The sequence below is a fragment of the Hyalella azteca genome, unplaced genomic scaffold (assembly GCF_000764305.2).
Source record: "Hyalella azteca isolate HAZT.00-mixed unplaced genomic scaffold, Hazt_2.0.2 contig637, whole genome shotgun sequence".
NCBI lineage: Eukaryota > Metazoa > Arthropoda > Malacostraca > Amphipoda > Hyalellidae > Hyalella > Hyalella azteca.
Window position 1 is genome coordinate 719 of NW_025930976.1, and position 21,722 is coordinate 22,440.

At 36.4% G+C, this 21,722-nt stretch overlaps 2 protein-coding genes across 2 annotated transcripts; both read left to right on the forward strand.

The window, feature by feature from the left end:
- Window positions 1–2,107: 2,107 nt before the first annotated feature.
- On the forward strand, window positions 2,108–14,682 carry LOC108674390 (vesicle transport protein GOT1B). Its single transcript, XM_018162328.2, has 5 exons — window positions 2,108–2,218; window positions 11,475–11,566; window positions 12,657–12,835; window positions 13,859–13,940; window positions 14,488–14,682. Exons 1-5 carry the CDS (start codon window positions 2,194–2,196, stop codon window positions 14,527–14,529), a joined length of 420 nt encoding a protein of 139 aa, XP_018017817.1. The 5' UTR covers window positions 2,108–2,193; the 3' UTR covers window positions 14,530–14,682.
- A 2,317-nt stretch (window positions 14,683–16,999) lies between these two features.
- Window positions 17,000–20,761, forward strand: LOC108674391 (alpha-1,3/1,6-mannosyltransferase ALG2-like). Its single transcript, XM_018162330.1, has 3 exons — window positions 17,000–17,162; window positions 17,751–17,936; window positions 18,858–20,761. The coding sequence occupies exons 1-3, from the start codon at window positions 17,012–17,014 to the stop codon at window positions 19,763–19,765; spliced, it is 1,245 nt and encodes a 414-aa protein (XP_018017819.1). The 5' UTR covers window positions 17,000–17,011; the 3' UTR covers window positions 19,766–20,761.
- The last annotated feature ends 961 nt before the right edge of the window (window positions 20,762–21,722 follow it).

Sequence of the window (21,722 nt, forward strand, 5' to 3'; positions counted from 1 at the left end):
ACTCGCACGATTCTTACCCGATACATTTCTTGCCATCACCTCATTTCTCCTAATGAACTAGTTTGTTGCTCGCCTAGCAGAATAAACTAGCAGAATTTATCCTCTTCCTACCATTAGCACGGTCTTAACCTAACTTCGTTTCAACTGCTAACTCCGATGCAGTCGCAGACTCCTGGCAACATGTCAACAACTAATGCTTACCATTTAATATCCAAGAACTAGTACTATTAGTTGCTTTTTCTTTCAACTTACGCAATCGTCCTTACTCAACAAATAAGGTAAACATTACTACCTGAATCAAGTAGTGACTGCTGCATGTCGGCATCAATGAGATAGTTACTTGGGATATCGTTGCTCTCCTCTCGAGCGTGGAGTCTCTTAACTTAAGCACTCACTCTAGTCACTCACAGTAAACAGACAGCTTATCAACAATAACCAAACATGGCTTCAAATCTTTACTCTTTTATAATGGTTTCAAATTAAATGTCAAAAACAATGTATTGCACCTATTCGTCACGTCAACGTTCAAGTTGAGGAGAATACCGAACTAACTTATTGATAAGCATTTGAAATCGTCGACGGTCGAACTCGAATATCACTTTACGTTTGGCAATTAATAATTGCAGTATTAGAACTTTAAAAGACTCACCAACTATCACGCAAAGTTTTCACACAACTGTGGTCTCGAAGCTTATGAATAAAAACTATGGACTATAGACCTAAAGTGTCCACTAAACTACGTCGACTCGAACTTCATCTGTAGTTAAGTGCAACGCAATGACCACACTCACTGGACGGTTAATGAGGACTAAACAGTTGAGCCAAAGGTCTTCCCGCCACATTGTTTGTTGCAGACGACTGAATATAAATGAATGTATAGCCACCGAAAATTAAGAAAAATTATTAAAAAAATGTTCTTTTTGTAAGTTATTTAATCATTCTGTCGAATGTCGGTTACTGAGGAATGTTTATTATAGGAGAATTCGAATATAATTAAATAAATTGATAAAGGATGAAGGTCCATTTAATTTCAATTATTTTTCCTGACTGCACCGGCGTGTTAAAAAAGTAAAATAAAGAAACTGTATTAATACAAATCCTTTGATTATACGTCTATTTGATTGTATGGTTAACAGCAGAGAGCAATCGTCAAACCGATTCGACACTTCAGCGAACTCGCGTGCGAACTGGCCTGCGAACTCGAATGCAAACCTAACTTCATTTTCAACTGTGGCACTCATAAATCCTTCAATAATGAACGGATTTTATTCAAATTTGAAATATAAGTAGATAATATCAGTATTTTGCGGGGGGAATTTTTTCAGATTTTTACATCAATAACTTTTTTGTTAATACGGAAAACCTAACTTCATTTTCAACTGTGGCACTCATACCTCCTTCAATTATGAACGGATTTTATTAAAATTTTGAATAAAAGTAGATAATGTCAGTATTTTGCGGGGGGAATTTTTTTCAGATTTTTACATCAATAACTTTTTTGTTAATACGGAAAACCTAACTTCATTTTCAACTGTGACACTCATAACTCCTTCAATTATGAACGGATTTTATTCAAATTTGAAATATAAGTAGATAATATCAGTATTTTGCGGGGGGAATTTTTTCAGATTTTTACATCGATTACTTTTTGTTAATGCCACAAAATAGTGAAACTTGACCTGACTAGGACCTAACCTGCGAGGTGAACGTGAAGTTAGGTTTTCCGTATTTCAAATTTGAATAAAATCCGTTCATTATTGAAGGATTTATGAGTGCCACAGTTGAAAATGAAGTTAGGTTTGCATTCGAGTTCGCAGGCCAGTTCGCACGCGAGTTCGCTGAAGTGTCGAATCGGTGTAGCTGCATTGGTATAATAATGTATGCTCATGTTCATGTGGCCATATAGTCCGATGCGCTAATCAGAGATTAAATTCCTATTGAATATTGGGCTGATTTCGAATCATTCGTATTAATACAAATGATTTATTATCTTCATAACTTGAAATTTGTTCCTTTTTATAAGTTAAGGAAAATTTTCAATTATTTAGGGTAAAACAAATTGCATGTTTAAGGCAAGACCGAGTTTAACGAGTTGGTGATGTGTTCGTATCCGCAGTTCAGACTTGCCGCCTCGAGACGTGGAGTTTGTGCCATGAAATTACAAGACGGATTCGTCATCACTAACGGGGAAAGATGATTCAAATTACCGACACGCAAAGTAAGAAATTATATATAACATTGAAACTAAAATTAATTGGAATTGGGTGCGTGCTGACCTCTGGTTAAGACCAGTAGATCGGTCATCATGCATGCGGCATAAAAAACTCTTACAATAGCATCAATAAATTAAAAGTCACACTTGCCCCTTGGCAGTACAAAAAAAGTTCAAGTTAATAAATATTCACTACCACATAGCCTAATAGAATAAAACATTTCCTAGTTGTGCACGTCAACATCCTAAAAAAAAAACAGAAACAATGTACCTACTGATGTAAACAGAATGTTTTGGTGTTGAAGTTTTGGTGACATTTTCATCGCTCATCAGTGATGCCTGAATTTCTTACAATTCTGCCAATGCCTTTAATTCAATAAAATTTCCATTTAGATTCATCAATAAATTTGTGGTCAAATGCCTTAAATTGGTCTTTTCTAACTTCAAAGTATAATCTGTATGGGCTGCCTGCTGCCCTGCTGCTGACAGTGGGCCTTGGCTTTCCATCCTATGATCCTATGTATCCTAACTGGAAAATTAGGCAGAAGCTACCCCTGAATTGGACAAAAACACCCATGAATCTTGCCCTTTTTAACCATCTCTGTGTTTTTTTAATTGCTTTTGTTGAAAACAATTTAAATGGCCTATTTTTATCCATAACTTTAGGAAAATTCTATCCAATTTTCTAAATTGGCATAGGGTAAATGCGGTATATTCCGACATCGTGGGTAATTCCATCACCTCTCCAGCTTTTCCTTTATATTAAGCTTTGTTTTAGTTCCATGCATTTGTTGATGGTTGAAATGGTGACGTCATACATTTGCGCGTCAAAAAATTAAAAGCCTAATAGCTGTTAATTAAAACGTAATTAAGTAGTGTTCAATATTCGTTAGTGTTCTAATTCAAGGCCGTGTTGTATCCCAATACAGCTCACACAGCAAACGAAATTCAAACACGTGGATGTCGGCATTACGTATCAGTTAAATTTGAAGCGCTGACGCAATACGACTCACCACGTGCCGAATATTGCCACACACAGTGTTGGAATATAGGCATTTGGTAGGTTTGCATTCTAAAGGCTTTTAAATAAATATGGCAACATTTTGTGACGTTTTATCGTTGCTGGCGCGTAGTACGGTGTTTTGCGAGTCAAATAAAGCAAACAGAACTTGAGTAACGCATACGGTTATTTTTTATAGTTTTTCATTTCTTGATGCGTCCTTAATGTGTCGGAATATACCGCGTTGACCCTACCATTCTGGAAAATTGGGCAGAAGCAATCCATGAATGCCAGTTTGGAGTATGGGCAGACATTTTCTAAAATTGCAGGTAAAAATATTGTTTTAGATATGATTTTCAAAACTTCATATGGAAATAAGCCATTTTGGTAATTTTTACTGAAGATTTTTGAAAAAGACCATAGGATTAGAAATGGGTATAGGTATTAATTGTTTACTCTCTGGACTGCAAGCAGAATTTTTGAAGCTGTGAATCAAAGACATTTCAAATTATAAAAATATCTACCAAGCTGCTAAAGCCATTCTTGAACAGTTGAACTGCACATGCATATTATGACTTGAGCTCTAATTTTGCCCTCATGCTATAGAAATAGCAGTTTTAAAATTTTCCACGATTCACATGCATTCTAGCTTGTGATAATTCCTATTCTACATTTTGGCAAAAAAAAATTACTAGAGTCTGAGTCTGACATGCAAGTTCAAAATCTTCATCTTCAACATAAGGTTCATGCTGTTGTCACAGTTCAGGATATAAGAGTCTGACGCATAGTGCAATTCTATAGCCTATATGTAATATAAAAGTATGAATAATTTCATACAATCATATCTTTCTTTAAGGTAGTGAAGCAAATAAAACTTCCGAGAAAACTTATTGAATTTAGTAGTCTGGATATTGACTTCAAGCTTGGAATCTTGCTGAATTCCATGAGCAGGGATGGTTTCAGTTGCTCCAAAAGGTTAAGCCAAGAGATAATGAATTGCGGAAACCGTGTCAATTGTAGTACATCGGCAACAGGTAAGTCACGGCTGCTGCTCTGCCACCAGCTACGCACCAGGTTTGCGGTTCATACTGTGAAAATTGAATTACTTTGAATGTAAGGATCACAGAAAACAAGGTAAAAAGCATAAAATAATAAAGCAGTAAATTTATACAAGGTTAAGGTTAACTAAATAATCACCTGAGATTAAATGCCACTCAGTGTGCTAACGCACTTTTTGGAAGAATTGAATTGGGTGAAAAAAGAAGAAATCAGTTGAAGGTGGATGCTTCAGATGGAATTAAAGTAAGAATAGTTGAAGATTGGTGCTTTGAAGTAAGAATAAAGGTTAAGCGATTTGGCATGAACTCTGAAAAATAGAGCTCTAGTTGGTACCTCATCTACTTAAAGTTGAATTATTGAAGTTAAATTTGATAAATTATACAATTGAAGTCTGAAGCATCGCACACGTTAATTAAGCATAGATGTGAGCAAAATAAACGAAACGAAAGAATATCGGGTACTCAAACCAAGGAATAGATAAATCACAGAACAAGGAAGAAATTTAGACTTATGGTTGAATGCAGGTGAAGTAGCGGCGGCAGACGACAGGCAGGCTGGAGATAATGAAATTGCATGTGGCTACGGTGGTGTATCAGTGCGAGCTCTTATTTGCGGAAACCTGGGTCTGACCTAAATTACCCTAACAGCAAACTTACCCTAGACTAATCTTAATATTACCCAAACACAAATTAGTACTAAATTCAGTTTAAAGAATAGAAATATGATTAACGGTGGGAAATTTCCCACAAAAGAACATGGTCTTATGACATTTTAAATCAATTAATGCTTTTTTTATGGACTGCCACACAACACACTAGCACCTTCCCAAACTAAAAACAACTGTGCCCGAAATGAACAAAAATATAACTCAGTACTCACTGCAGTGAGTGGCAGAGAGTGCATTTTCTCATTGATGAAAACGTGAAGTCACAGACAGACAGATGGACATGGCAAGCACAATAGCACATTTTTTCAATAAATGAGTAAATGCGCTAAAAAGGGCAGGCTAGCGTTGCATTGGCAGCCAGCTACGCCAGCAGCTGCAGCAGCTCTGTCAAAAAATTTGAAAGTTAAAAGCTTTGATGAAGTCTGGTTTCAAGTCCTTACGAGCCTAATTCAGCCTAAAATATATTAATAATTTAAATTTCTGCATGGATTTCAGTGCTGGTAACATAGAGAAACTTCAAAGTATCTCTTGTTATAAATACTTGCTAAATAAATTTTAATTGTTTGCCAAAACATGTGACATTTATATCCAAATTAAAATTTATTTAGCATGTATTTCTTGCATGAGAGATACTTTGGAGTCGCTCAATGTTAGCAGTATTGAAATCCATGGAGAAACATGAATTTTTAATATTTTTTAGGCTGAACTTCCCACTTAAGAACTTGAAACCAGACTTTGTTCTGTTTTTAGCGCATTTTCTCATTTATGGAAAAAATGCACTATTGTGCTCGCCATGTCCGTGTTTCTGTCTGTCCGTCCGTCTGTCCGTCCATCCGTGACCTCAAGTTTTTGTTGACAAGAAAATGCGCTCTCTGTCACTCACTGTAGTGAGTATACTGAGTTATATATTTTTTTTTATTCACAAAATTCTTGACCAAGCTGCCACAACTGCTGGCGCAGCTTGCTGCCAATGCTGCCCTGCTCTTTTTGAACCATGACAATCCATTAAAATGTATGGTTAACTGTGCACTAAATTACCTTGAATTATTTATTGCTAATGCATGTTCATGCTAAAAATTTATCTTGAGTTATAAACACATATTTCCATGCTTTGGTGCAGTGAAATTCATCACATTAAATGAGAATTATCAAGTAAAATGTAGAAACCAACATCACGTGTATTGCCTCATTACAACTATGTAACAAAGTCTATTAGTGAATGGTTTTCTAGGAGCTATAGCCATACAAAAATTAATATAGAATCAAATAACTTAGCCAAAAGTTTATTTGTTGATATTAAACAATAACAAGTATTAATTATATAATTCTATAAAATTTAATGATAATTAAAGCATAACTTAAGTCAAGAAATTTTGCTTTTAAAAATAATTACTTTATCTTTATGATGTATGGCGTTTGACGTCACACACAATGCGATACCAGTGTGATGTCACCACAAGGTCCCTCCCTCAACTGTTAAGTTGGGTTTGAACATGGCAGCACCTTGCGACTTTTCCTAGATATTGTGAATATTTTCGATTTGATATTCTGGATTTTTGATTCTGATGTCCTGAGATACGCTGTTTCAACGTCTTTTACACCGGTGACATGTGACGTGAGTTGTGAAGTATAAATGAAGGAGTGAAGTGTCTCTGAGTTGAAGTCATACTGGTAGCTGTGCAACCTCCAAAAGTTAGTCATTGTCATTGTGCCAGTCATTGTTGGCATTATGCAACCTATGGAAGTACCCAAGCAAAATATTTTACTATTCAATTCTTTATTTTTAAATTTATTTCATGGATTGCAATATGTGTACCGTAAACTGGGGTAACTTTGACTCCCGGGGTAACTTTGACACTTTTGGTTTTTTTAACAAAAACCCCCAAAACTCAAAAACTATTTGACATAGAAAAATTTTGTCAATGGGCATTAAAGGCCTAATACTGAGGCTACGTAACACAATAGAAAGATTTAAAAAGTTTGCATATCTAATAGGTTAAAAAATTTAAAATGTGACCCATGAAAAAGAGCTACCGTAAACTGGGGTAACTTTGACCACTTTTTTATTTCAAAATGATGCCATTTTTTTTACTAGATAAGTTAAACTTAAATTGAAACATGCAAAATACAGGTCTATACTCTAGCTTTACTCACCATAAATTGCTGGCTCCTGCCTCTCATAGTTTTGATGTAATGTCAAAAAACATTGACCGGCTTGGAAATTAAGTTAAAATTACCATAGGTACCTATATAACATATTTTATGTTTGATACACCTATTAATGTTTTTTTCTTCATATTTCAGACTCTACAGAGTCCTATATATGGTAATTTCAACTTAACCCATTAATGACGAGAATTATTTACTGAATTTTTTTGGGGTTCCTTGTGAGAATATTATCATTTGTGATGGTAATAAACAAAAAATATGTTCATATAATTATTTTTCGTTGTATGTGAAAAAATATAGCTTGGTTCCATATGGAACCGCTAGGCATTAACATAACGTTTCTTCAAACAACACTTTTTCCGATAGTAAATCAGGCAAGGTTATTCATAATGGATAATACGTAATATACATATTCATAATGGACAATACTGATGATAAACCAATCATGGCAGAATACAATTTAATTTTTAGCATAGAATGCTTCCATTCATTCCAAATGATTAGGAATGTTGCCCAAATTACGAATGTTTGTGGGTGCGTTGTCAACATTGTTTACAAAGCACTGCATGTGCAGTGCTTCTGATGTCTCTTTGCTGGCCGATGTTGTTGATTGTTGTATTGCACTTCATCAAGGACTGAAGTAGAAGGGAGCACTATAGACCCTGATTGTTTTATTTATGGTCTCCTGTATTATTGCATTTCCTAACCGATCTTTTTGAAAATTTATTGCAATAGCCATTCTTTTTTCAAAAGTTTTTTGAGAAACCATATGAAACCAGAATAGATATCACATATAATATGTTGGCTTGGGACCAATAGTATCATGTTTATGGGACCAATCCATGTTCCAGCCCATGAATAAGTTTCTTTTTCTATTAGATCCACCGATTAGCTTCAATTGCAAAAAATATCATCTGATTTATCTGCTGCCCAAAGTTTGTAACTAAATCTCACGGGCTACGTAGCCACGTATATGTCGTAGTATAATGTGGCCATGTCGACCACAGTTGACTTTCTTCTCTGTCGATAGTCATTGTTTTCACATATGGTGATTACTGTTGCTACAATGACTATTCTCGATAGGCGAGCAGAATTGCTAGTGGCTACGTCATCTGAGTTATTTGAATCTCAGTATGTTTCGTTTGTTGCTGCTTCTGTGAAAGGTTCAGTAGCAAATATTTGATCTTCGTGTTATTCTTCTCGCAAAATTTCAATTATTTCATGTGATGATCTGCCAAAAATACAATTAGAAAAAAAGTGACTCAGGATGAACAATCGTATAGTGTTCAACGTACCTACTTCCAAATATTTCAACTTTCAGGATATATATTCCTAACAGCTCTAAAGATAATAGTTCACTAATAAATAACAGAAAAACTTAGATCTAAGATCTAAATAAATAATTTCTAAGTACAAACAAGTTTTTAAAATACAATGCGTAACTATATCACATAGTAATCTACTAGGAAAATGAGATGACCGGAATGCTTAGACTACTGCTGAGCGGTTCCATTTGGAACCAGACAAAATATTTCATGATCCAAATGACTTTAGAAACATTATATCACGTAATGCCATATACAGTATTAAAAGTACTCTCTTTATCGATAAAATTCTGCATCTAACTTATAAATAATAAATTCTTAGAACGAACTACTTACCTTTCTCTGCAAAGATGTCAAGCCCTTCTGTCTGACACCCGGTACTTACAATCTTTTAATGTTAACTGAGCAGAGAGTAGTCGGCGCAGCAGAACCAAACGTTGCCAGAACATGGACAAGATGTGTATCAAACCCACGCATCCACTAGTATAATGATTTGACCATATGAATTTAATTATGAATCCTTTTTTCTCTGCTGGTTCCAAATGGAACCGCTCGGCATTAATGGGTTAATTTCCAAACCGGTCAATGTTACCCCGTCACTGCTGCCATTAGATGGTCACATTTTGCCCATTTGGGGGCGGCGCCCCCCATTTGCAAACTATGACACTTTCCTAAAATTTTTCTTTTGCATATGTAACTAGAAGAGTTCTACTACAATGCATGGAGTTTTTTGGAGTTATTTTACCAAAAAATAAAATTGATTTCACCACTCGGTCAAAGAAACCCCCAGAGCTGGGGTAACAAAGACCATCACTTTTTTTTAAATTACATCAAAACTATGACAGGCAGGAGCCAGAAATTTATGGTGAGTAAAGCTAGAGTATAGACCTGTATTTTGCATGTTTCAATGTAAATTTAACTTATCTAGTAAAAAAATGGCATCATTAAAAAAAAAGTGGTCTAAGTTACCCCAGTTTACGGTATGTTACATTGTTTTGTTATGCCAACACCAAGAAAATGGTGACTCGCTACAACTTGCTGCTCTGACACATGAAAAATTATACATTGTTTTAGGTATGAAATCTCAAAAAATGATGAAATTTTAAATTATTTACTTGAAAGTAACTTTACATTTCATATTTTAGGTTTTTTTTTAAGTATTTTTCTTTGATCAAAAATTAAATTATTCAAATTCCTAACTTCAGTTGTTAAAAATTCCTGCTTGTCCTACAGCTTGTCCTACACACAGCTTGTTTCACAAGTTTGAAATGAAGCTATACCATCAAACGGGGTAAAAAGTGATGGTTTTGAGCGTTTTTTGTTAATAACTTCTTACCATGAAACATTTCAGAAACAAGTTTAGGCTTATTTTATAGCTCTTTGCGAGGGCTATCGAATAGCATCATAAAAAAATTCCATATGCTATTTGTAAGGTGCCAGACACAAAATAAAACCGTCCCGATTTACCCCTGGGAACGGGGTACCCGGGACACTTGCAATAAAAGTTGATTTTTAATACGTCAGAAGCATGCAGAGTGTACTCATCCATTACTAGCAGTACTTTGAAGTCCTCCTCTTTCATTGTAGATGATGTAGATGTAAAATAAATGACATTTTCTGTGATTTTTACTTGTTTTTCCTTTATTGATATGATATTACCATATTCACTAATTACCATATTATTAATGTGATATTACTGTATCCATGGACATGCCATTGAGCATTGACAACAACCTTGTCCACTGCAAGCTTCACATCAGCAGCCATGTAGCGTTTCTTCTGTATCTGTAAGCTTACAAGATGGTTTGTAATTTCGCACAATTTTAATAGAGTCTAGTGATTTCACTATAACAAAAAAGATCGTGAAAAACATACCTGAAACAGAAAATGTTTTAGTGACAACCATCATATGTTTTGGAGAAATAAATCATAGTTTAGGTCAATTACTTTTCATTCTATGATGCCCGGTGCACAATTCTATATATAGCATTCTATGTACAATTTTGTGACGACCAATGATGCACTAATTTTTCAATGAGTGAATTTTTTTTCGCTGAGCGAGGTAAATGTAATCAAAATTCTTTGTTGTTAATCAATTTTTTTGTTAACTGGAGCCTTTGCTAACTGAGTTTCTACTGTAAATGCATTTTTAAGGGTGTCCCTAATTACCCCGGGAGGTGTCCCTTTTTACCCCGTCACGCGGAAATGGCTGCCATTTTTTTTTCAATGAGATGTGGGAAGCCGAAATATGAAATGTGGGACGCGCGTCCCTATTTACCCCACCTGTCCCCTTTTACCCCGTTTAATGGTAAATGGTAATTTTAAATTAATTCCCAAGCCGGTCTATGTTACCCTCTCAGGGCTGACATTAGGGGGTCTAAGTTCCCCCATTCAGGGGCGGCGCCCCTCATTTGCAAACTATGACACTTTCCTAAAATTTGTCATTTGCATATGTAACTAGAAGAGTTCTACTACAATGCACCAAAACCTGGAGTTAGTTTACCAATAAAATGATAAAATTGGAGGGAGTTCTATGACAGGCTTTAAATAATAGCTCTTTTTTGTGGGTCACATTTTTCATTTTTTAACCTATTAGATATGCATCATTTTTTATCTTTCTATTGTGTTATGTAGCCTCAGTATTAGGCCTTTTAAGCCCATTGACAAAATTTTTCTATGTCAAATAGTTTTTGAGTTTTGGGGGTTCTTATTAAAAAACTCAAAGTGGTCTTTGTTACCCCGGGAGTCTAAGTAACGCCATTTTAGGGTATCATGTTTCTAAAGTCATAGCATGTTTCTTGTGTTGTATCATGTTTCTTATGTCATATCATGTTTCTTATGTCATATCATGTCTCCTATGTCATATCATGTCTCCTATGTCATATCATGTCTCCTATGTCATATATCCTATGTCACATCATGTCTCCTATGTCATATCATGTCTCCTATGTCATATCATGTTTCTTATGTCATATCATGTTGCTCACTGTCCATATACTAATTTAAGATGGAGAACAATAATCATTTATGAACATTTTCCAGAGATTGGAGTGTCTTTTGCGGCATTTGGCGTTGCCTTCATCTTCCTTGGGGTCCTCCTGCTCTTTGACAAAGGCTTGCTAGCCATCGGTAACGTGAGTAATGGGTGCTAGGCAGTAACATTACCATAAGGGTAACTAATGGTCTCTATTGGTAACGTGAGTAATGGGTGCTAGGGAGTAACATTACCATCAGGGTAACTAATGGTCTCTATTGGTAATGTGAGTGATGGGTGCTAGGCAGTAACATTACCATCAGGGTAACTAATGGTCTCTATTGGTAACGTGAGTGATGAGTGTAAGAGAGGAAATTTTTTTCATCATGGTAAAATGGTGATGAACATCTGCACATTCTTTAGTAGTTACTCTATTATTTAGTGACATGAGGTTCACTATTATTATATAATTAATGAGGTTCACTATTATTATTATTATTACTATTATGCCATCAGTGCTGAACCACTTCTAGGAAAATGATTGTACTGTGGGATATTGCACATCGTAGCTTTCTGTGAAGACTTTTACTGCCTGGAACATATCTCTTTTGGAGAAATAATACATTATATATGTTAATAATATAATAATGAAAGAACTTTATTCATGGTATTGCAAATCCATGAAACATTTTTCAAATGGTTTGAAACTTGATAGCCAATATAAGCACTGTACATTAACGATCTTCAACTGCTAAATATTTTTTCTTATTAAGTCAGATTTAATTGAAATTTGTATTAAAAATTTGCAAGTGAAACATTATAGATATTTTATTTTTCTCCCAAACTACATGTGTCCTAAATTTACTAAAACCAGCGACATTAGTACCTATGTCAATTATCAATATTCTTATGACCTGGTAAATCATAACTCCATGTAGTAACATCAATTGTATTAGTAATATGCAAAAAATATAACTCAGTACTCACTGCAGTGAGTGACAGAGAGCGCATTTTCTCGTCAATGAAAACTTGAGGTCACGGACGGACAGACAGACATGGCAAGCACAATAGTGCATTTTTTCCATAAATGAGAAAATCTGCTAAAAATATGACAGATCCTGTTCCTGGCATAATATATGGCAGATCCATTTGTACCTACATTAAATATCCTTATGACCTGGTAAATCATAACTCAATGTAATACCTAACTTTAATTATTATAAATATGTAATATACAAAGAATATGACAGATCCTGTTCCTGGCGGGGTTGTCGCTGGTGGTGGGGCTGGAGCGCACCTTCCACTTCTTCTTCCAGTGGCACAAGGTGAAAGGCTCGGCAGCTTTCTTCGGGGGCATCGTCATCGTGCTCGTCGGCTGGCCCCTCATCGGCATGTGCATTGAGCTCTACGGCTTCATCCTCTTGTTCAGGTTACTGTGAAAATAATCTATTATTGTGCAAAATATCAATCCTCTTGTTCAGGTTACTGTGAAAATAATCTATAATTGTGCAAAATATCAATAGTTTTTTTTTTAAATAAACCATTTTTTGGAAATTTGTCTAAATTTTTGAAAATTTCTCTAAATTATTATTTAATTTTAGTCAAAATATCAATATTTAAGTCGAAATATCAATATTTTAGTCAAAATATCAATATTTAAGTCAAAATATCAATAGTTTTTCTGTAAATAATCCTTATTTTATGAAAATTTCTCTAAGCTAATATTTCACTATTTTTGATGCTATATCCTCTTGTTCAGGTTACTGTCAATTTAATCTATTTATATCACTTGTTTGCTTAAATTGCAAATTAACTAAGAATTTAAAAGTAAAGAAAAGTCCACAAAAATTCATATCTTTATAGAAAACGTTTTCTATAAAGAGATATTCTATAGATTTTCTATAAAGAGTTTTCTATAAAGATATGAATTGTTGTGGACTTTTCTTTGCTTTTAAATTCTAAATATAATCTATAATTGTGCAAAATATCAATTGTTTTTCTTTAAATAATCCTTATTTTATGAAAATTTCTCTTTAATTATTTATTTCATTTTTTTTTTGTGCTAGTGTATTTCTCTGTAGACATATTAGCGTGAAAGTTACTCTCTACAATTTTTTATAGTTTTTCCCTATTCTATTTCTGTATAGATGTTTGACTGTATTCATGTTATATACTAATCAATATATTTTAAATTATCTTATGACATTACAATTAATTTTGATTTTTGATATTGGTTTTTACAAAAAATTTTGTTTTTTGCAGTGGATTCTTCCCCGTGGCTACGTTTGAATGTATTGATGTTAAATAAATAATAGTACCTATATATATATATAATATCTTATGAAATAATTTGGCTATGTTTGAATTTATTGATGTTATACAATTAATAGTATTTATAATATCTTATGAAATAATTTTGGCTTTTGGTTTCTAAATTTAATTTTTTTTTCAGTGGGTTCTTCCCCGTGGCCGTCAACTTCCTCAGGAGGATGCCTGTTATAGGAACCATCCTGAACCTGCCAGGCATAAGTAGGGTGAGTTGTCCCCTAGGTGACATACCCTACGCCTGTTATAGGAACCATCCTGAACCTGCCAGGGATAAGTAGGGTGAGTTGTCCCCTAGGTGACATACCCTACGCCTGTTATAGGAACCATCCTGTGAAATATTCTGAAATATATATGGAATAAGTGATGTCAAATTTTAACCACAAGTATAGATGAGAAAATAATTGCTGTATCTCATTAAATGCTAATTTATGTTAAAATAATTGTACCTCATTAATAGCAAGTTTATATGTTGAAATAATTGCTGTATCTCGTTAAGTGCAAGTTATATGTTAAAATAGTTATTGTATCTCATTAAATGCAAGTTTGTATGTTGAAATAATTGCTGTATCTCATTAACAGCAAGTTTATATGTTAAATTTTTCGCTGTATCTAATTAACAGCAAGTTTATATGTTAAAATACTTGCTGTATTTCATTAATTGCAAGTTTATATGGTAAAATTTATTGCTTTATCTCATTAATTGAAAATGTATATGTCAAAATACCTGAAGTAACACATTAATTTGTTGTGCAGTTTGCGGACCGGATCAGCGGAGACAGCAGGAGCAACGTATGACAATGAAGCGACCAGGCCTCGACTCGGGTCACCCTCTCCAGGGTGGAATTATGTGTACAAAAATACTTTGTTTACAGAAAAAGTAATATGTACACCCAACTTGTGGTGTACATTACAGAAAAAGTAATATGTACACCCAACTTGTGGTGTACAGTACAGAAAAAGTAATGGGTGCAGCCTTGGTGGCGCCTTGGGTGCAGCCTTGGTGGCGCCTTGGTGCAGCCTTGGTGGCGTCTTGGGTGCAGCCTTGGTGGCGTCTTGGGTGCAGCCTTGGTGGCGTCTTGGGTGCAGCCTTGGTGGCTTTTTTGTACCAGTAAACCTGTTTTTGTGCTTAAGTCTTAGATTTTGTTATAGCGATGGCATGTCTATATCTAATTAATGGTAATTTGACCTAATTAATATCTGACTTTAATAGTGACATACATGATTGAGTAGGAACATTTCTGGTTGAACAACAACGTTTCTGGTTGAAAACAACAACGTTTCTGGTTGAAAAACAACATTTCTTGTCGAACAACAATATTTATGGTTGAACAACAACGTTTCTGGTTGAACAACAACGTTTCTGGTTGAAAACTGACGTGTGGTTTAAGTTCCAACCCTTCAGGTTGAATAAGTCAAGAGTAAAGCGTTACTCCAACGTTGTTATTCTTCTGATGTCGAACGTTATCATTAAATATTATACTTATTTATGCTTGTATATAAATTTTTTACCTCTAAGATAATGTATAATAAGTAATGGAAAAACTTTTTTTTTACAAAAAAAAAAATTTTTTTAAATTTGTCGTTTCCGTCAAATTTTGTCAGTCAAAGGCCTGGCCCGCAGCTTGTTTCTAATATACAAATAATTTAGTGTAATATACATAATATACATGTATAGACTTGTGTGTTTAGTAGTAGATATATAAGAAGTGTTCGTGTAACACTTGTATGTGTTAATTTTGTGTGGTTGTGTATGAGCGATAGTGATCAATGTGTTTATTCATTTGTGTGAGCCTGAATGAACATTGTATTACAGACACAGTTATGCGGAAGTATACAGGAAGCTTGTGTCCATTGTACTGTATTACTGTAAGACGATGATGAAAAAATCTGTATTATTTCATGTTATTTATTTAACCATGACACTTGTGTGTCCTGACACACTCTGTGTGTCTTAACACACGCTGTGTGTCTTAACACATGCTGTGTGTGTCAACACACGCTGTGTGTCCTAACACACGCTGTGTGTCCTGACACACGCTGTGTGAGTCTCGCCTGCAGAGAGAGCGGTATCTTGGCTGTATTTCTGTATAAGTATACTTATACAGAAGTTTATATTATACATTATAATGTATAATATAATGATACTAGATCAATGTTTCATACTATATAATATATACATATTTGTGTTTGAACCTACACATTATTGTATTAAATGGTACTAATGATAATACAATATGCGTATAATTATGATAAATAATACAAGAATTGTATTAATTCTAAAGTATACAGCCTGCCAAGATGCCGCCTGAGGGGAGGCTGGACGTTCCCCCAGGCCTCGTCTAGTCTACACACGTATTTTTCTTTGTGATGTGTGAAAGTTTGGTGTGTATGAATATTGATCATCTAAATATACGTTCATACATATACCATTTGTATACTTAATAGAAACAGTCATATTTTTTATTTTCTATGATAATAAAACTGTCAACATGTTTCGTATGTATGAATTTGTATACACATCAAACATGCATGTCTTGTATGGAGATTGTCCGCGATTGTTTCTGTATGAATGTGCGCGTGTAGCCTCATCATACATTACCTGTATGAGATGAATCCATTATTGTGTTAAATTTATACATTTTTTTCACACATGCATCATACATCGTTGTGTGATACTCATATTATACATCAGTTACTGATGTCACACAGCATATATCTGTACATACTGTGTGTGTTGTATACAATTTCTGTATAGGCTTCAATTTTACACAGAAATTGTATTTTTCCGATTGCATCGGTTAAAGTAATTTTGTCTACAGTAGTGATTCAAATTGATTATTATAATTAATAACCTAATTTTAGTTGATTTATTAATTTTAAATAATTGATTAAATTTAATTAGGTAATTTATTTTAATTAATTAAATCTGGTGGGCGGTAGATTAAAAAAATTGGTGTCCCATGCAAATTTTTCTGCTATTTTCCGTAATGTTTTAGGGAAAGATAAAATTATTCAATATTATCCATTTAAATATTAAAGTAACATTAATACTTGTTGAAGTTTCAAATAGAGGTATTAATAAATTGATATTATTAATCAAATTTATAATAAATTATTTATTTGTATACTAAACAGGAGTATAAATAAATTAGTGTTATTATTAAATTAATAATAAATTTTGTAAAGTAACAGTAATACTTGTTGAAGTTTCACTTAGCAGGAGTATTGATAAATTAATATTATTAATAAATTAATAATAAATTAATTAGTATTAGGTATGCGCGTGGTATTTCTCCACCCTGACCTGGGCATCGGGGGGGCGGAGCGCCTGGTGGTGGACGCGGCGGTGGCGGTGCGATCCTGCCACCAGGTGGTGGTGTACACCACCCACCACCACCCCCACCACTGCTTCCCTGAGACTCGTGATGGTGGGTCGTGATATAGGATAACACCACCACCATCATCACCAGCACCATCATCACCACCACCACCACCACCACCCCCACCACTGCTTCCCTGAGACTCGTGATGGTGGGTCGTGATATAGGATACCACCACCACCACCACCACCACTGCTTCCCTGAGACTCGTGATGGTGGGTCGTGATATAGGATACCACCACTCGCCACTACCACCACCACATCACCACCACCACACCACTCACCACCACCCACCACCCACCATCACAACTTCACCGATATCTCAATATTTTTTCTGGATTATGTCAAATATATATTGTTATATAATTGACGTTGATGATAATCACTGCATGTTTAATAATTGAACGAGGCACGATGGTGATTGGTCTCCCTCTTCACACAAGGTCCCATCTGTAAAATCATCTATTTTACAAAATCGTTTTTATCTACATTTATTGTAAGTATAAATAGTAAATTTTTATATAATAACGTGGATTATATCATAGGTTTACCGCCCCCTTGAAGGTATACCGCCCCCTTAAAGGTATACCGCCCCCTTAAAGGTATACCGCCCCCTTAAAGGTATACCGCCCCCAGGTACCCTTAAGGTGGTGTGTGTGGGAGACTGGCTGCCTCGTAGCGTCCTTGGTAAGGGCGCCGCCCTTTGTGCCTACCTGCGCATGCTGCTGCTGGGGCTCTACGTGGTCCTTAGGGTGCCCTTTGACGTGGCCATAGTGGACCAGGTCTCCGTGTGCGTGCCCTTACTAAGGGCCTTCTGCCGAGGTGGGTGGACTGGGGGCCCTTGCTAAGGGCCTTCTGCTGAGGTGGATGGACTGGGGGCCCTTGCTAAGGGCCTTCTGTCGAGGTTAGTGGACTGGGGGCCCTTGCTAAGGGCCTTCTGCCGAGGTGGGTGGACTGGGGGCCCTTGCTAAGGGCCTTCTGCCGAGGTGGGTGGACTGGGGGCCCTTGCTAAGGGCCTTCTGCCGAGGTGGGTGAACTGGGGGCCCTTGCTAAGGGCCTTTTGCCGAGGTGGGTGGACTGGGGGCCTCTGCTAAGGGCCTTCTGCCGAGGTGGATGGACTGGGGGCCCTTGCTCAGGGCTGCCTCCCTAGGCGGGAGAACTTGATGCCCTTGCTAAGGGATGCCTCTCTAGGCGGGAGAACATGATGCCCTTGCTAAGGGCTGCCTCCCTAGGCGGGAAAACTTAGTGCCCTTGCTAAGGGCTGCCTCCCTAGGCGGGAGAACTTGATGCCCTTGCTAAGGGCTGCCTCCCTAGGTGAGAGAACTTGATACCCTTGCTAAGGGCTGCCTCCCTAGGCGAGAGAACTTGATGCCCTTGCTAAGGGCTGCCTCCCTAGGCGAGAGAACTTGATGCCCTTGCTAAGGGTCGCCTCTTGAGCTAGGTAAACTGTGTACTCTTGCTAAGGGCTGCCTCTTGAGCTAGGTAAACTGTGTGCCCTTGCTAAGGGCTGCCTCTTGAGCTAGGTTAACTGTGTGTCCTTACTAAAGGCTGCAGATTCGTTCAGAATTTAGTCATCTAGTGATCCATTATCTAATAATGGCGTTTGGGGGCTAGGACCATTCACATCCATTGCTGTATATTCATACTAAGCATTATTTACCCGCGTCATGGTGACATTACTTAATGGTACTTCTCTTCACTTAATGGTACTTCTTCTACTGTTAATAACCTTCTCCCCACCAGGCAAGGTGCTGTTCTACTGCCATTACCCAGACCTCCTCCTCACCACTCGCAAGACCTTCCTGAAGAAGATCTACAGGGGCGTGCTGGACGCCATCGAGGAGTGGTCTACATCTTGCGCCCACAAGGTCCTGGTGAACAGCGCCTTCACCGCCGGGGTCTTCAAGCAGACCTTTAAGTCCATTAAAGACCCTCCCGCGGTCTTGTATCCTTCGCTGAACACCGAGAACTTTTTAAAGTGTCCTGAGAGAAACATGGATGACTTGGGTATTTCTATGGCTGAGAATGGGAACTTGTTCGTTTCTGTTAACAGGTTTGAAAGGAAAAAGAATCTTGGATTAGCCTTGCATGCCCTCCGACAGTTCCTTGACACGCAGGATTCCGACTCCGAGATTTCAACCCCTTCACCCAAGGATTCAACCCCAACAACCCCTTCACCCAAGGGTTCAACCCACCTGGTCATAGCGGGGGGTTATGACCCACAAAACCGAGAGAACATAGAACACTACGAAGAACTGGTGAGGTTAAGTTCAAGTTTAAACCTTGACGAACACGTAACATTTCTCAAGTCCCCCGACGAGGTCACCAAAGTTAACTTGCTGAGAAGAGCGACATGTTTAATTTATACCCCCGACGCCGAACATTTCGGGATAGTACCTATAGAATCCATGTTCTGTGGTACCCCCGTGATAGGGGTTAATAGTGGGGGACCCACGGAGACTGTGGTTCACGGGGTTACAGGGTATTTGTGCCCCAATACCCCTGAGGGGTTCGCGGCCGCCATGAGGGAGGTGGTACCTCGGTCCAGGGAGATGGGGGAGGCGGGCAAGAGGAGGGTTAGGGAGAGGTTCTCGTTTGAACGTTTCAGTCAGGATTTGACTGATATCATCAGTGAGCTGGCAGCTACGTAGAGATTTTACCATGAATTTCCCCATTTAAATCCCCAGGGATAAAGTGCAACAGGGTCTCCTCACGCTGCCAAGGATAGTTCCTCAATCTTGGGGATTCGGATTCCACTAGGATAATTCCTAATCAAATCCTTCGTTATCGCGTCCAAGTCTCAGTCCTTGTCTTTGTGGCCGATCAAACTGTGTTGAGATCCTTCGTTTTGTGTGTGTTTAACTTGCATCTGTTGTCCATTATTGATTTTTAATTTTAAATTTTTGTATTTCGTTGTATTCGCGTGTTAAAGAAGGTGGCCATAGAAGCCTTGCAGTTTGTTAATAAATTTATACTATATAAATATTACAACCTGTTATTCTTTATTCGTCAAATATCCTGTGATTAAAATTGAATTATTTTCCTTCAAATTTGTTAGGTCAAATTTGGTTATTTCCTTAAGAACCAAAGCCTTAAGGAACGACATTATCTTATTTGAAGGCCTTGCATTTTTTTACGAACTAAAGCCTGGAGCTGCACGATAAAGTTGAAAAAAAAAAGTTGGCGCATTTATTAATAAAAAACTATTGATAAATTTGAACTGATTTGACTAGTCGTGGTTGTACGTGTAGAAAAATATTAATAATCTCGAAATCACGGCTCGTGGTAGCCATCTTTAAATTATATCCACATTTCTACTGTTATCCTTACAGGGGATCTAAATTTCTACACTCATCTTTAAATTAGTATTAAAAATGAAGCGTTTTCTTCAAATGAAATCTAAATGACTACGTCTCAGTTGTATCTGTCTTCTAGGTAGGGTTGTTATTGGCTTTCTTATATTCATTTTTAGTCGCCATGCTAGTTATTCATACCTATATCAGTTTTATTAAAGGTTAGTTTATCAGGATGTTTTTCTTAGGTCACTTTCTGTTCCATATTAACTTATCTCATCATTATTATATGTTATTGTTCTTTCGAGAGTAATGTCGCCTGTGGAGCTTTTTAGCTTATATAGGCATTCACAAGGAAGCACTTTGTACTCTTTTCAAATTTTCGATGGTCTCTTGTTATGAATTTTTGTGTGCTGTTAATAAAGAATACATGTATATCGCTTCTTTTTGATGGTAGTGGCATGATTTTTTTAATGATTTTAGCGCATTTTCTCATTTATGGAAAAAATGCACTATTGTACTCGCCATGTCCGTCTGTCTGTCTGTCCGTCCGTCGGTCCGTGACCAAGTTTTCGTCGACGAGAAAATGCGCTCCTTGTCACTCACTGCAGTGAGTGATGAGTTATATTTTTTTTAGTGGTTTGTGGTCCTGAGGCGAGCGTCACAATTATCCATGACAAATTGAAATGCATTTCGTTGCTGAATTATTTTCTAACTGATAACAACCGTTCATTACTTTCATGACTATTAATAAAAGTTAATAAATTTGAATGTGGTGGAGGAGAAAACAGTCAATTCGGATTAGGAAGGAATTAAACTTCTACTTAGCCAGATCTATGTGAAGGAGCCAGGTTCTATAACTTTCATTACTGGGGTGGAATTCACAATGAATACGGATAAATTAATAAATATAGTTTAACTAAGTTAATTTAAATCAATGTGTGGCAATAACAATAACACGGTCGCTGACCTGTGACATGAAGCAGGGTAAATGTGCATGGCTAGTCGAGTATACGCAAAAAGAGATTAATTTCACATTATTAATAATGCACACTAATTAATATAAAGCAACATATTAGGTATAGCATGCTACAGAGTATCCTAAATAATCTACGGGTCTAATCTGTCGTGAGAATTGAGACGTTAACGAAAACTATCGACGAAATGCAAACGAAAATAAGAGACGGGGTGGGAAGAACAAATTTATTGAAGTAACAGGCGCGTATGTCTGTCTTTGTAGCGTGAAAAGCCATAAACAATTCATTATTTTACATTTGTGTTTATTTACATTTTACAAAAAATTGTGAAAAAAAAG